General features: G+C 49.9%; 1 protein-coding gene across 1 annotated transcript in view; it reads left to right on the forward strand.

Moving 5' to 3' along the window:
• Positions 1 to 10,641: 10,641 nt before the first annotated feature.
• The window catches only part of PRICKLE2 (prickle planar cell polarity protein 2), a gene marked incomplete at both ends in the record, with an annotated part of 103,171 nt that continues 97,582 nt past the window's right edge, over positions 10,642 to 16,230 (forward strand). The window contains 2 exons of the mRNA XM_084269400.1: positions 10,642 to 10,683; positions 11,013 to 11,098. Of these exons, the coding sequence (XP_084125526.1) occupies positions 10,642 to 10,683; positions 11,013 to 11,098 (128 nt within the window). The remainder of the gene's footprint in view (positions 10,684 to 11,012; positions 11,099 to 16,230) is intronic.

Genomic DNA, 16,230 nt, shown 5'->3' on the forward strand with positions numbered 1-16,230 from the left:
TCAGGGCCATCTATTTGTGTCCTGCCAGTTGACAGGCTGCTGCTCCCTGATTTCTGTCTGGGAGAGGAGTGCCCTGAGGTACTAAACATACCCGAGCACATCTGAGAGGTGTCCCGTGCACTTCTCAAACATGGCTGGCGACTGAGTGCTGCTGCCATGCGTGCACCAGGGACATCCCTTGCCATGGGACAATAAGGGAGCCACATAATTCATTTTGCAAATGTTTTTGAAGGATGAGCTGGGATACTGGACTTGGTCCACACCACTAGCAGTGGGATTTTAAGAAATTTTAAAAAATGATTAGAGGTTTGAAAAACAGTATCAAACATACAAGAAAATCCAGGTAGAAGAAGTTTGAGTTAAAAAGAAGCAAACATGGGTTGGGGACCCTTCCAACCCAGACCGTTCTATGGGGACTGGCCCCCAGGAGGACAACCTCATGACACGCTGCAGCCAGAGTTTTACATCACCACTGCCCCAGAGGCTACAGGTAAGTGTGAAGAAGTTGCATTTTTCTCTCCTCCCTTGTATGTTCCTCATGTTTTGTCTCAGAAAAATGCAGCAGATCTCTTTGTGCTGGCAGCTCCAGCCTTTTTCAGCTTTGATGTGCTCAATCCAAAAGGAGAGAGGGTACCCTTCTCATACTGTCTGAAACAGTCAGATGCAGAACATGCAGTATTTCAAAAGCTTGATTCATAAAGGACCAATAACTTAAAGGTGTCTTTCTAGTCCAGAATTTATCCTTAATAACTGATTACAAAGACTTTAAAGGTGGGCTGCTGTGGAATTAAGCTGCAGGGGTGTCTGTGCACAGCCCCTGAATAATGAAAGGGTCATTTTAACACTTTTGATGCTTAGGTCCAGTTATTCTGTGAAAATGAGAGTGCTCTTCTTCAGCCTCATTGTGCAGCCTATCAGGAGTAATTGCTCCAGAGACAGAGGTGACTGCTTCATCACTTCAGCTTTCTCTTCTGCCCCAATAATGGGCATTTTTTCGTCTATATAAAAATAAAAAGCTTTTTGCTGGAGGCTGCTGAAAATGCACACCTCAAGGAGCTGGTCTTAAATCAGGGGATTTGCTAGAAAACCTTTTCCTGCATCATCTCAAAAAAATGGGGAAGGGCAGAAAAATCCAAGGAATTTTCCAGTGAGACACTTCCAGACCTGACCTGGTTGGTCTCACCAACATGTCTCCTCTTCCCAAACAGACACTTGAGGGCTGATTTAGAGAAAGGATTTCTGCCAGGGAAACAGCATTGAGGTGAGACACCTCTCCCATCTACCAGGCAAAGGCACAGGAACTCAGCCCAGCCCGGGAGTCATGAACTGATGAAGTGGCTCAGCCCACATGGTAAGTTCTCCCATCGCTTGAACTCTTCCAGAGCTCTTCAAATCAATTCTTTTTTAAGAAATACATCTGAATTCACCCAGAAATTGCTCACCTTAGTATCTGCTGGTCATTTAGTGGGAGGGGCTGGGACCCTTTATGGTACAAATTCCCAGAGGCGGCTCTCCAGTGTGGAGGAGGAAGGAGCCAGCAGCCAAAAACAATGCTTGTCAGGCTTGCACCAGCATTTCCAAGTATTTCTGCCTGTGCTGGAGTAATCCAGGCAATTGGAATTGTAGCGCTCCAGAAGCAGATTTAGTTGACAAGTTTCTGACCTCTCTTTGCAATAGCAAGATGAAGAATGCTAAGAAGTTATTTTTGGCCTTCACAGAAAAGCCTGAGTTTCCACTTCAAAGTTGGCTTAATTTTGCAGCTATTTTACATTACCAAACATGAGGCACAGATTTTGACAAATCAAAATGAGAAGAGAATAGTGTTTTGGCCTAACTCATATGCTTTTTTTTTGGGGGGGGGTGGGGAGGTGGGGGTGAAGAGGTCTGTTGGTTTGTTACATTTTTTAAAAATTACAAACTTTTTCATGAAATTACTTCTGCCTCTCTCTAATTATAAATATTACTTCTGAAGTAATGATCTGTAAGTAGAGGGAAGTCTGAGGTAAGTACCATATTAAGCTGAGTGAAGGTAGAAATAGGTATCTCCTTTGTGAAGCTAATTCAGGTCCTTCAAGGCAGTGGCTGGGTACCAAGTGCAGAGTCTGAGGCCACGCACATCAATACATTTCCACTGGGAAAACCTCAGTTCTGCTGGGAGCATAAGAGCTCGAATGGTTTCCACATTACATCTGCTCACAGGCTCAGGCACATGCCAGGCTTTAATGCTCCTGGCTCAATCCGAGCTGCCAGCAGTGGTTTCAAGCTGCAGATACTAAAACATTTGTTGATAGTCAACGTCTCCATCTCTGAGAAGACAGTGTGAAGGGAAGAGCCAGAAATCTGGAGTAATCCCCGAATTACAAATCCCTTTGTATGCAGGGTGCACGGGGAGGCAGAACTCTCTGTATTTTCTCCCTTAAAATCATCACTTGGCTCCATTCATATGCTTACAATTTCTTCATCCTTCTTTAATCTGTGACTACATTTCAGATGAACAATTAAATTAATCAGGCCTTTGCTGCATTGTCATTTGCTAATCCGTCCTCCTTGGCTTGCTGACCTTTCTCTTTGAAGCTGCTCACAGCTTACTGCCTGCCTTCCCTCACCCCCACGCAGAAAGGAGTATTTGCTGTGAAATGCTTTAATTGCTCCCACTCACGGGAGCTGGGCAGCAGGGATGGCTCCCTGCAAGCTGGCAAGAACCAACGCGTCCAGGTAAGCCACTGCACAGGCAGACCTGCAGTAAAGGTCTTAGCAACTGGCAACTACAAGCCAGGGGCTTATTTGCTCCCACGCCTCTGTAATCCCCCCCATCAGGCGTGAGTAAAGCTGCCTGCAAGGGAAGGATGGAAGCAGGTACCAGATGCTGCCAGAGGCTGGAGCTCTGGCCTCACGCACGGCTTGGGCTCCTCAAATGAATTTGTCTCAAATGCAGGTCTCAAGTTTGACCAGGCATTTGGGAGCAGGGGCCAGATTTGGGGTGTTGGGAGTGCTGTAGGCTTGCCCCTGAGGCTGGCACCGTGTCAGAGCTCGTTGAGAAGAAGCACGGACCCACTGGTGGCAATTTAGCCCTGCCTGGGGGAACGTGGCTGCAGATAGAATGTGCCCACATTAGCTGAACTGGCAAATAACTGAGCTCTGAAGTAATAAACTGTGTTTGGTGCGGGCCAGGCTGCAGAAGGAGGTGTATATCAGCAGTTCCATGGAAGTCTGGGGAACAACACACATACAGTGAGCCTAAGCCTTACCTTGTGAAAGCAAAAGCCCATGGCCTTTCTGCCCATCTGTGTCACGGCTCAGCTGCTGACTTTTCTGAGACACTCTCTCTTTCACTGCTTGTTTCCCAGGGGATCTCCTAGCACTTCAGGTCTTGTCAAATCGAGGTGTCTCAGGGGACAATCCACATAAATCAATGATCTAAGGAAACCTCAGCCAAGGGCATTGCTGCAGAGCACTCTGAGGTCTGCTGCTTGAGCTGCTGTCCCCATCCAGGTGGGGCAAATGGAGACGTGATGCCCTTGAGACACTTTTTAAAGAGATATCCCTCTATTCCACTGACTGAATTTCATAAAGTGGGGTGTCTTAAAGTCCAACAGCTCTTGTCAACATCTACAGCTCTGCATGGACGATGCAGAGGGTGTGCCTTGTGCTGGTGCGTAGCTCACCTGGAATAACCCCTGGGAGCTGCACACCAGCCCCAGGAGAGGTTGTGCCTATACGTGCCCAGGATACCCTGGTAATATCCTCCTCTTCATCAGCTTTCCTCCACATCGTGCAAGTGGTATATGAAGCTTTCCTGAACAGACTTGCATTCAGGTTTCACTAATGGCATTTTCCCATTTTGCTAATGGCCCGGGACCTTCAAGACCATGGATGCATGGAAGCATGTCACTTGGGAGGACTGGAAGCTTTGGACAGCAGGTAGGTCCAGAGCTGTTTGCCTTGGCCAAAGAACCAGCATCTACATCAGGTAAAAACAGCAGAAATGTAAAACCTGACGACAGCGTGGCCAGAGGGAAACCATTTCTGGTACCTCAGGAACCACAGAGTTTTCTGAATTTTCCCTTAGAGCAGCTACAAATCTTCTGCCTGATCCAAGCCACCAGCAGCCTGGTTGTGTCTCACGCCCCTATCAGCAAGTTTCAGTCCTGCAAAACGGGAAGAAAAAGGCTATTTTTCTCATTTCCCTAGTGAGAAGAGACACTAAAGCAGTTTTAAAAGAAATAAATAAAAGGATCCTTATTTCTGTGGGATAGCAAATGCATGATTAATGTGAGGGACTGAGCAACATCTGTGGTGATTTCAGTGCTGCTGCAAGCAAAGGGCAGGATGGTTTCACTCCTGAAACCAACACTCCTGAAACCATCTCTTTAGTCTGGAGAAGAGGAGGCTTAGGGGAGACCCTATCGCCACCTACAACTACCTGAAAGGAGGTTGTAGAGAAGTGGGTGTTGATCTCTTCACCCAAGTGACAGGTGATAGGACGAGGGGGAATGGCCTCACCAGGGCAGGTTCAGGTCAGACATTAGGAAAAAGTTCTTCACCAAAAGGATGGAACAGGATGCACAGGAAGGGGGTAGAGTCACCGACCCTGGATGTGTTTAAAAGATGGGTAGATGAGGTACTTAGAGATGTGGTTTAGCATAGGACATGTATGGTTGGACTCGATGATCTCAAAGGTCTTTTCCAACCTAGTGATTCTGCAATTCTGTGATGATTCTGACAGCTCATCTCCTGCCTTGGCTGCTGACACTTGTCTCTCTATGATGTGCCCCAAATAGATTTGGTTTTTCTCATCTTCAGGAATGGTCCTGAAAAGTGAAAGTAGCATGGAAGGAGTGTGAATTTACAACATAGAGCAAATAATTCTGCTGGCTTGCAAGAGAGCTCTAGGGATTGAGGGGGGGATAGTAGAAAATTACTTGTTGCTATAGCGCAAGGAGGTTTTGTGCAAATTGGCAGAGCCCCACTTGATTGCTTTGTTTAGCCTCAAATTGAGAAGCATTAAGGAACTGCATGAACCAAGGCCAGCTACCACCCGCCTCTCCTCAAAGACAGGCGGGGTAGGGCTGCGCCTGGGGAGTCTTGTGCTTGACAGCAAAGAAATCCAGCTCTGGGAGAAAGCTGCAGCGCTGTCATTTCGGGGAGCAAGTAACAGCCTGCAAGGATGAGGAGGGGGCTGGAAAGAGGAGTAGGAGGGAGGGGGAGCAGGGCGGCAACTGGATGCTCTCAGCACTGGGCACAGCCCGCACCCCAGCGCTGATGCCTCACTGTGCTGGCACCAGAGGATGGGGGAGTGTGGGGTCCCTCCAGCACCACTGTGGTGCACAGCCTGCCTGGCTTGAGAGGGGCTGGGTCCTTTTTTTTTTTTGGGGGGGGGGGGTGGTGAGGTGGTGGTAAGGTTTATGAATGTGCTTGGCTCTGTATTTCATAGCAGGTGCTCCTCTCCGCAGAGTGGGACTGGGCTGCAAGTTTTTATTGGTGTGGACTCCAACTCCCAAATGCTATTTACAGGGAAATTGAAGACTGCCTTCAAAATTAACAATAGATGGCTATAAATCTTACTCAGTTACCTAGCAACTAACACAATAAAATCCTAAGGTTAAAAGGAGAAGGGTTATTTGGAGATACCTTGGGGAGCACATAATGGCCATTTGCATTCCTGGGTAGGAGGACACAAAAAAAAAATATCCTGGGATATTTACAAATTACTGTATTGATGGAGGGAAAAAGGTGAAATTACTCAGTGAGGTTTTAATCAAAATACCTCAGAACTGACAAATCTAACAAAAAAATAGTAGTCAAATGGCTGTGATAAAGATCACTGGGAAAATGTATGGCGGTCTGCAGGAATGAGGGAAGGGTTTTGTTAAGTTGCTAAGCCCACTTTGTTACTGTTCTTGACATCTGAAGTGTGTGTACCGCAGACTAAGTGTGTAATGAATGTTGGAAGTGAATTTGACCGGTATGTGCCTGATGGAATATGCCCTAGAAAAACCTACGCACTGCAAAAAAAATTTCCAACTGAAGTAACACAGCATGATTCATCCCGGCCTGGGTTCCTGTTATGCACAGCACAGATTGAAATTCCATATCCCCACCTCAGACTGGGGTTTGAGCACAGTCTTCTCTTCTGCCTGCGGTAATTGTGACTCTCATAGCTGGAACAAGTGGAAATATGGAATTGTTTCCCTCCTAAAAGACCCTCGTGAGGGCACGTTTACCCAGGAAGGAGGAGGCTTGGTGGGAGAACTGTGTAGTAAAAGAGATGCCTGGTCCCTAGCATGCTCTTTCAGCAGCTTGTGGTACTTAGAGGCATTTTTTAAGCCCTCCTTTCGTTGTTGAAAGGCTTTTGGACAATAACTGCCTAATAACAGTCAGACATTTATTACCTTCAGGGTACTAGATGGAGAGAGGATTCATGTTGAGTTGTAATTCACCTGTGCAGGCTGCTGGCAGGAGGAACCGCGAGGGAACTGACTCTGTCCGTAGCAGCCAAATTCACCTTGCCATGGCAGAGAGAAGAAATCCCTAAGGCCAGCCAGCAAAATGAGTGTCTTCCCACTTGACTCCAGTGTTTGCTGTTGGTGGTACTGCTGCACTGGGGCTGATGCTTAGGGCTGGACCGTAGATGTCCACAGAGGGTGTCAGAGAGCTGATGGAGGGATGCTAAGAGTTGTGTGCAGGTATTTTGGAGGTGATTTCCTAGGGTGAGGCACGGTTTGTGGGGTAGAAGAGCTGGGGGCAATTTCCTGGAAGGACTAGCAAACTTTCCTGTCTCTGTACACACACGTTTTGTGACTGCCAGCTAACTCCCATGCAGAAGTGCTGGGCCAGAGCTGGAGCAGAGGCTCCATGGTCTTTGGTGGCACAAGTTGTCCCTGTATTTCCCATCCCCTGGCTGCAGCTCCTGCTGTGGACCTGCAGCTCCTCTTCCTGGGTGGTAAGATCTGCCCGCTGGGCTTAGATGTAAATGACTTCACTGCTGTTACTGTTCAAGCTGGTGTCCCAAAGCAGATGCACAGTCCCAATGGCATCTCCTTTCTCCCACATGCAGCAGTGGGGCACATCACAAAGTGAGACTCAGCAGGGCTGCAAGGTTGGGAACTTACCTGGGACCAGGCAACCAGAACAGCTTTGCAACAGTATGGGTTTCTTCTTCCCACCTGCTGCTGCCAGAGGCTGGATTTGCTGGAAGAAGTGCCTTTACCTGTCCTGGAGGCACAGCACAATGTGCCTGTTGGACCAAGGTGCTAGGACTCATGACCAGACCTGCTGAGCCACAAGAGCCAACACAGCCTGGGGACACTGCAGCACACATCCAGAGCCACTTTCCTGCACAGATCCCACATGAAGCTCTGCACCACCTACCCAGTCACCAAAAGCTAACTCAGGAGCTGCATTTTGCCCTTCCCTGAGCTCTCTGGTTTTAAATCATCATTCCTGTAGCAGCAGGTACAACAGGGAACAGGAACAGAAGAGCATCCCTGTCATTTCCCTCCTCTCAGCCACCCATATCTTCCAGCGTCCATCTCACAATGCACAAATGGGGCAAACTGGGTTTTAAACTGGTTTAGTCATGAGAAGGGCTGGAAGAAGTGCCATCTCTAGGCAGGTTTGGTTGAAACAAAAATGGGAGGGGAAGATGACTTACGGAACAATTTAAGTGACAGCAGAAACAATAATTTGTCAGACAAACTGTCTGGCATATATTATCCATGTGTCTCTGTTTCTAAGCCTATTTGACAGCAGTATCTGACACCCCCCACCTCCAAGCTGAGTCTGCCTCCTCTCAAGAGGAAGATCTACGTGTTTATAAAAACAAAACTCAAAACCCCCTTTTGAAAGCACCTCTCATGGTAGCACAGGTGGGGCTGGAGCTGAATTGCTGTCCCCTGCCCGCCCATCCATGCCAGGATGTGTGCATCATCCCCTTTGAACATGGTGAGAACAAGGGAGTGGGAGTTTATTTCCTGAGAGATCTTTAGTCTTGGCAGCTTTTCTGGGGGAGGAAAGAGAAGAGGAGCATTCAGGCCAGTGACATAATGTCTCCCCTCCCTTTCCCAAACACAAATCCCAGAGATGATGTTCTGGCCTGGCTGATTCCGTATGTAGATGCAGCATCTGAGCATCTCCAAAACGTGGATCGAGTCATCTTGACTGACCCTTCATTTGCCCTGGATGTCTTGGAAACTGCTGTCCCTGTGAGACAGTTAGATGCCTAGGAGTCTCTGATTGCAATGAGGTCTGTGGACCTGAGTATTGCTGTGGCTCTGGGTGTACGTGACTTCCCCAGATGCCCCCACCCCAGGCACGCCAGGCCAGAAGCAGTGAGCAATCCTCTTTACCCACATCTTCTGCACTCCTAGGCTTCCCTCTCTTTTCAAACACGATGGTGCAAATCTTGATGCTCAAAGCCTTCCTTGCCTTTGGCCTGTGTATTGAGGAGTTTCCCATTGGTACTGCAATATCTACTGAAATAAGGCTGGAGAATACAAGCCATGTAGGGTGGCAGGCAAGTTTGATGGCCCCATGGACAGCTTGGGATGGAGGGAGGGGACCGACCTGCCTTGTTCTAAGAGATTTAGAACCTGCCTCTTCATCAGGAGGCTGGAGCCATGATTCAGCACAGCCACACCTCCAAGGAATTTACCCTCCAACTTTGACTTACTTTAGCTGTTTTAAACTTATAGCAGATGTCCTCACCAGCCCTGTTATTGAGGGCACACAGCATCTCTTGCAACAGCGAAGCAATTAAAAAGGATTTGCAGGTCACCTTTAAAGCATTTCCCACAGCACGTTGAATCTTGTTATGAGTCCTGTATCCAATAATGCTTTTATTTCAGCAGTTTTAATTGGAGTTTTAAATATTCTAAATCTTATGCAAGACACCCAAAGTGCTGGAGATTTTCAGGACCCCTCATGCACACCGCTGGTTCCCTCAGATCCCATTGACCTTCAATGGAGATGACTGTGATTCTGCACCCCTGATATCACTGTATCCAGCATTAGATGCAGCTTATAGGTAGGGATGTTTCAATAAAGCCCAGTCTGCAAACAACTGCCCGCCATGTGATGAAATGTGTGTGTGTTTGAAGAGATCATGTCTTTCCTCAAGACTTCATGACATACTCATGCACAACTAGATGAGGTGGAAACTGAGAGAGAAACCGAGAAGGAAAATGATGAGATAATGTAGCAAAAGGGAGCAATGGAGAGAAGCCGGAGGGGTTTGGAAGGGTATAAATACAACAACTAGAGAAAAACAGGGCAGGGAGTGCTGTTAATATTTTCCTACTGACACAATGAAAGCCCGTGAATGAGAAAATTTTCTCCATGATAATATTCCCTGTTTGTTTGTTCATTTCTTTTAAGAAGGACCAACATCTATTAGAGCAAAGAGTGAAAATCTCCCTGAAACATTTTCCTTGATGCTCTTCAAAAGGCAACCACACAGATCCCAGCCTCTTTTCAGCCTCCTGGAGAGGAAGATACGAATGAAAAATTGACAAAAATGAGAACTGATTAAATAACAAAAAAATAATATTATCAAAGCATTATGGTTTTAGCCAGCTGTGAGGCAGCAAGGGGAAGGAACAAAGAGGCAGGGAAGGAGGGGAAGGAGATGACAGGATCTGCAAACAACCACAGCCAGGAGGTGAAGCTGTGAAATGCTAATGGCGAAGCTGCTCCAAACCCACTGGGGACAAGTTCCTGAAGACCCCTGTGCTCCCGGAGCGTGTTTGCTGCTCCCCCTTCTCCCCATGTTACGTTTTGCTCTGCCTTGTGCCAGATGTGCTGTTTGATCGCAACCTCCCGGGGGGTACGGGCTGGATGTTGGCCGTGGGGATCCCTTTGTAGTGCGGTGTATAAGTGACACGGGCAGGCTGGTGTGCGCTCTGCCCCACAGCTCCCGGCTCCACAGCTCCCTGGCCTCGTTTGCCCATCTGTACCTCCAGGAGCACCATGAGCTCTGAGGGTGCAGCAGGTGCTTTGTGACCCAGCCCGGGTTCTCAGGCTGCAAATCTGTTTCACGTGACCGCGTTTCTCCCACACCCTGCTCGTGTTGGTGGACTCAATCTGTCCTTCACGAGGAGGGGAACAGAAGCTCGGCAGAAACCCGGGCTGTTTGTTCCCTGCCTTTGCCGATGCCAGCAAGAGCCTCCCCCCGCCCCTCCCCGCGCAGCGCAGGCTGCGATATGCTCGGAGTTGTAACTTCAGTGCGTGTCCCTTCCGCGCTGCGGGATCCCAGCTCCGCTCTCCCGGAGCTCAGGTTGTGTGCGAACACCCGTGCCCTGCAGCACTACCATCGCACTGCACCGGGCAGGGCTGGCCGAGCGCTGTGCTCCCCGTGTGTGGCGGGACAACAGCCAGCGCCCGCGGAGGGTCGTTAACTCTGGAGCGGAACGATGACAGCGTCCGCTGCCTGCAGCCGGGCGACAGGAGCCGCCGGCTCGGGGCGGGGGGGCGGTGGCCTCTCCCGGGGCGGTGCCTGCCGGCCCGGGGGGCGGGGTGAAGGGGCGGGAGCGCTGCGCGGCGGAGGGGCGGCCGCCGAGAAGGGGGGGGGCGGGCCGGGGCGGCTGCTGCCGCGCACTCGGGCTGGGCTGCGCTCGGCTCCGCGGAGCGTGGCGCGGTGCTGCCATGTTCGGCCGCGGCTCCCGCAAGCGGCTCTCCGGCCGGTCGGTGAGTGCTGGGGAAGGGGGTGGTCTCTCTTCACCCCTCGTCCCCGTCCCGGCGGGGGTGCGCGCTCCCGTCCCGCTCCAACCTGTGGCTCCGTCCCGCCGCCCGCTCCGGCTGCGCCTCCGGTGCGGTGCGCGCGTCCCCCGCGTCCCGGCCCCCAGTCCTCCGGGTGCGTCTGTCCTTCCCCCCCCCTTCCCGGTCCTGCCGGGCTCCTTCCCCTGCCCCTTCTCCCGGCCGTGCGGGTTCCCAGTTTCCCCGCAGGAACCCCCAGTCCCCAGACACCCCCGTCCCGCAGCTGAGGGGCCGGCGCTGACCTCTGCGGTTTGTTGCAGCTGACGGCGTCGGGGGAGCCGGAGCGGGGCCAGCCCTGCAACACCTGCGGGGACCAGTGCCCCGGCTTTGCCCTGCACAAGTGGAGGTAAGGCCCGGCGGAACCCCGGCTCCCATCGCCCCGTGTGCCCCCGTCCTCCCCCGCCCCGAGGGCAGGGGGACCCTGAGGGCTCTCCCTTCGCGGGGTTTTGTGTCTCCTTCCCAGCTCGGTGCTTGTTCAGGGATTTTTGGGGAGCGCTTGTGTTGGTCTCAAAGTGTTTCCCACCCTGGGTGGTGGCCCTGGAGACAGGGGTGGGTTTGTCGGAGACACAGGTGGGTTTGTTGGACCCACCGAGCAGTGCACAGGTGTGCCTGGTGCCGGTGCGAGGTGCAGCAGGATCCAGACCTGGGACTGGGGTAACTGGTTTCCTAATTACCACCTCCCAGCCCATCTGCAGCCGGGTGCAGTCAGGGGCTCTTCCAGCTGAGCCCCGGGTCATGCTGGGGGCTAAAGCTGCCCTCGCCTGACCCGGACAGGCTGGGCTGGGGTGGGAAGGGGGGTCGGGGCAGAAGGGGATCTGGGTGGTTTGTAACCAAACCGCTGTGTAAAACTCTTGCTTTCCCCTGTGTCCCCAACGGTGGGGTTTTTCCCCCTCCCTGTGATGCCAAGCAGATACTTAGCTGTTAAAATGGATGGGGGCTGTGTGAGAGTGAACAAGCGGACGAGTATTTTTGGATGTTTCTGTTCTGTCTCATCACAAAACTGGAGGTGCTGGTGCCTGGGAGACACAGAGGGCCCTGGCCTCAGCTGATCAGCCCTTATTCCCTCCCTGCGTTGTGCCAGCCAGAAATGAGGTCCTGCTCATGGGCATCTGGGATGTGTCAATATTAAATCTGGGACATGGGCTCCGGGAGCTGGTGTACAGCCTTATAGGCCAGGGAGCCCTTGGTGACCTTTAAACCTTATTTTATAGGGTATACCCTTTTCTGCAGCCTCTCCCACGCTCGGCACTCAGCCTCTGCCCTACTTCTCAGAGCTGCATCTCAGCAGACTAAAGCCTGGGTTCAGAGCAAGGAGGGGGACTGATGTATTCACATTGAGTTGTACCTTAAGCTTCAGCCCTGTAAAGCATTCCTGGTGACATTTGTTCCAGGGTACAGTGGGATGGGATCTGCCCTAAGGGATGCACAGCAACAAGTGGGGCTTGCTGTGCTTCTCCAGCCTGCCCCCATGCAGGTGCCGGTGGCACATCTGAATGCACCATGTCCCACCTCAGACCTTCAGGAGATGAAGGTGTCTCCTTCTCCCAGGCTGCAGGAGCTGTGGTCTCCTGACACCATCCTCATAGTCTGAATCTGCCACGTGTGCATTAATAGATTTATGAGGTCACCTCTGGGATGTCTTCAGGGCTTAGAAATGCTTTCCCAAGCTGTCCCAGGTTTCCTTGCAGCTGGAATTTGGGGTAGCAGGCATTCCCACAGAAGTGCTTCGTGTCAAGGAGATCTTTGAACTGTAATAAGAGGAGTGGTCATCAAGGCTATTTCTCATGCTCCAGGGACTTAAAAGGTGCTGTGTTTTGAGCTTTGTTATGTCAGAGGGGGCAACTGTACAGCAGCTTTTGGTGGCATCCCATTAAAGGCCGTATGGCCCAGTGGAAGAGGCACCCAGCTACTTGGGGAGCATCAGGTGAGAGGTGGTATCACGGCTCTGTTGAGGTTGTGCCCTCTGCACCAGCACGCTGTGCTTCTTGGCATCAGGTCCTGCAAAACCCTGTGCAGTAGGAGGTGGGGCAGGATGCTGCAGTCTGCCAGGACAACCCGTAGCTGTTTCTTGGCTGCCCTTTTCTGGGGGACCCTGGACACGAACAAGGCTTTTGGCTAAAACAGCATCGTTTGTTCCACCAGCCTTTTCTTGGGAAGGAAGGGGTTACATCCTGCAGGGCAGGAGAAGGATGGGGGCCCTGGGTGGGGGTCAGCCCCTGGGGACTTTGCGGCTTGTGTGCTCTGGGTGCACATCCCACTGAGCACGCGATGCCAAGTTCAAGCTTGCACCAAGTTACTGTACACCAGGGACTGGACAAGCCAAGACCCCTCCTGCACATGCATTCAAATTTAATTGCTTTGAACTAAGAGTAATTAGATAATTAAATGAAGGGAACTCCTCGGGAACCTGCTTTGGCAGGAACGTTGGACACCGTGATCTCTGGAGAGATCCCTTCCAATCCCTAAAATTCTGTGAATCCGTGTGAATCTGTTTGCCAGAGCAGAATACCCAGGAAGTGCATTGATTTTTTAACTAGCCAGTGGTCTGTTAATAGTGGGGACCTGCGAGCAGGCAAATTGTTAACAGTTCTGTACGTTGGAAGTATGCTCTGGTGCCTGTGCCCTCTGCATGCTGGGCGGTGTAGCCAGCTCCTGCTGGGGATGCTCAATGACACCTTAGTGTGCAGAGTGAGATGGGAGAAAAAAACAAGGATTTGCAAGGAAATCTGCAGATGAAGGATACAAACTCAGATCAATTAACCACTAGAGATTTTTTAAGCCTTTTTCTAATCCTTTAATAGCAGAGTTTTGCTGATAAATGTAAATAGGTCTCTTTTGCTTCTAAGATGGGAACCGGTGATATGCTGTAGGGAGATGGAAAAGAATTTATAAGCTTGCAGGCACTGAAACCATTGCTATACAGGCATTGTCATACACATAATGCAGCAGGACTGTGTATTTTCTAGCTACCTGTGATTTTAGGTGTGATCTGTGCAGCTACTCTGTCAAGCAGGCAAGTTGCTTTGTTAAGACACGAAAGGTTCCCATGCTTGTACGTTCCCTTAAAAGCCACTTTTCTCAGATGGAGAGATGGCTTTGAGTGTGAATTTATCATTCCTGGAAGCACATGCACACTTCCCGAGCCAGGGAAACCACTCAAAAGTAAATTGTGTTCTGCAGAACTGTTTTCTTTTCAAAATAAAAATGATCTCTGTACTATACATAGGTTTTGTGCAGGAAGAAGATGAGATTGTGAAGTGATTAAAAAGCATCCCTGGTTTTAGAGTTTGTTTTTTCAATCTTCTTAATTTCACCCTGCGATTATAATCTCAAATTCAAGGTAGAGGGTGAGTTATCCTGTAAAAGTGTCGACATAACCTGATATTATTTTGGGAACTGAAAACACCCTGTGTTACAGACACAGAAAAACAGGAGCCCACTGCCAGTGTCTTACCACCTCGAAGCCTCCAGACCCCCTGCGTGCTGCAGACCTCTGCCTCGTGTTCTAAGGCAGAGAAATTCAATTTTTGGCTTTAAATCATTTAGCCCTGAAGAGGAGAAAGTAAGTGGCTTGTGTGTGAAAAGACTGAAGATTGAATTCCATCATCCTTGGGCGTGAAGTCTGCTATCAAACTCTAACCAGTATAACCCCTGATTTTTCATGGCCTGAATGACAAAATGACTCCTTCCCCTAATCGCATCGCTTTCTTTTATGGTAGGTTGTCAGTAAAGTACATAAGGACTGAAAAGTTGATCTGTGTGGGCTGCGGTCTGGAGGATGGAAATTGGGTGTGCATAACTAAATCTTCATTAATACAGGTCAATACTTGAAAGGTGGCTTTGTGTGGGGGGAAAAAAAAAGTGAAATCAAATTCAATAAAAATCTCCCAACTCCTTAGGAGCCGGGTTGCTGTTTTCTAATCAGATCTGCATTACATTAAACCCGTGTGCCATTCAGCTTGTTAACAAGCTTTGGCATTAAATAAAGCTGTCACTGGAGTTGGGTGAATGAATAGCCATTAGGAGTGTCTTTTGCATAATGTCTTGCAGAGAAAAGCCTGCGAGGGAGGTGGTCCGGGAGGAGGGAAGGGAAGGGAATTTATAACCTAGTCCTGGTGCAATTAATGTGAATATGCAAACCTTAAAGGTGACAAATGGTTGGCAGCTCCAGGAAGGGAGAGTGGCTTTTGCTGCTGTTAAGCCTACTGTGAAGAACTAATTTCGGATTTACTCCGGGCAAAGTAAAATTACAGCCTTAGTAGTGTATTTAAAACAACGGATCCTTCGTGTTGGGAGATTGGCATGTGTTTAGCACACAGAGGCACGGCTTGTGTGCTCCCAGAGAAAGCTTTGCAAAAAAGCGATACTCTTGCAGTTCAACAGGCTTTGCTGTTCCCCATTCTCCACCTTCTCCTCCAAAAACACCAGCTAAAACCGTAGATGCAGGACACCTACATCTCAAGATGGTGTTGGGGCTCGGGTTTGAGGAGAGGGGATGCACCACCTGGTTTGCAAAGCCCGCAGCATCGTGCGGCTGATTTCAGAGGGAAGGCGTTCGGGTGCTGTGGTAGATAAGATAATTTTAAAAATAGTGTCTGAAAAGCCTTTGGAGAAGTCTTTGTTGCCATAGTTATTCTTCTGGTTTGCAGAAGCATTTAAATAACAGTAATAAACATGACATAAAGACAAGGACTGGCTTGCTGGGGTTTTAGCTTCAGCGTGAGGTTGTATTTTACATTTTTTCTTGGCGTCTCTTTTTTTTCTTCCATGTGCCATGTAATCCTTGTCCCTTGAAATCAAGTTTTGGTGGGTGAGAGATCTGCTTTTCTTCATGCATCGCTGTCACACATCACGGTCTTCATACCAGCTGTGTGTGTCTGTGCAGCACCTTCTGCCTGGCCCTTTCCTCCCAAGGCAAATTCATGTGGCTGTTGGTGTGTTATTCCAAATTACCAAGTAAAGCATTGGGGCAGAGAATTGTTTCCAGCATTTATGTGATGCTGTAACTCACCATCTTGCTATAATCTACTGCAGCCAGTCCCACAGAAGTCAGACCTCATCTCACCTTGTTGGATCTGAGACCATCCACAAGGACAAACTTTTCAGCTTCTCAGGAGAAACCACCTGGAGATCCCAGATGACACAGCATCAGCCCTTGGGGTTGCAGTTGACCACTGGGTCTCAGAAGCCTATGGACAAGGGAAAGAGGCATGCGTGTCATGAGATGGTGACCTGGTAAATGAGGCAGTTGACCAGAAGTTTGAAGTTGCTGGGTGATGGTGGACAGGTTGCTTTGCAGTCCTGTCCCTGCCTTGTTGGCTGTAGGCAGGGAGTCGCTAGTGGCAGCGGGTGTTTGTTTCCTTCGTGTGTTTCCCCAGTGCTCTGGACATTACCTGCTGCGTGTGGTGAGCAATGAGAATTACAGAATGTCAGGGGCTGGAAGGGACCCTGAAAGCAGGATCACCTAGATTAGGTCAC

This window comes from Gallinula chloropus, assembly GCF_964237585.1.
Source record: "Gallinula chloropus genome assembly, chromosome: 12".
NCBI classification, from domain to species: Eukaryota; Metazoa; Chordata; class Aves; order Gruiformes; family Rallidae; genus Gallinula; species Gallinula chloropus.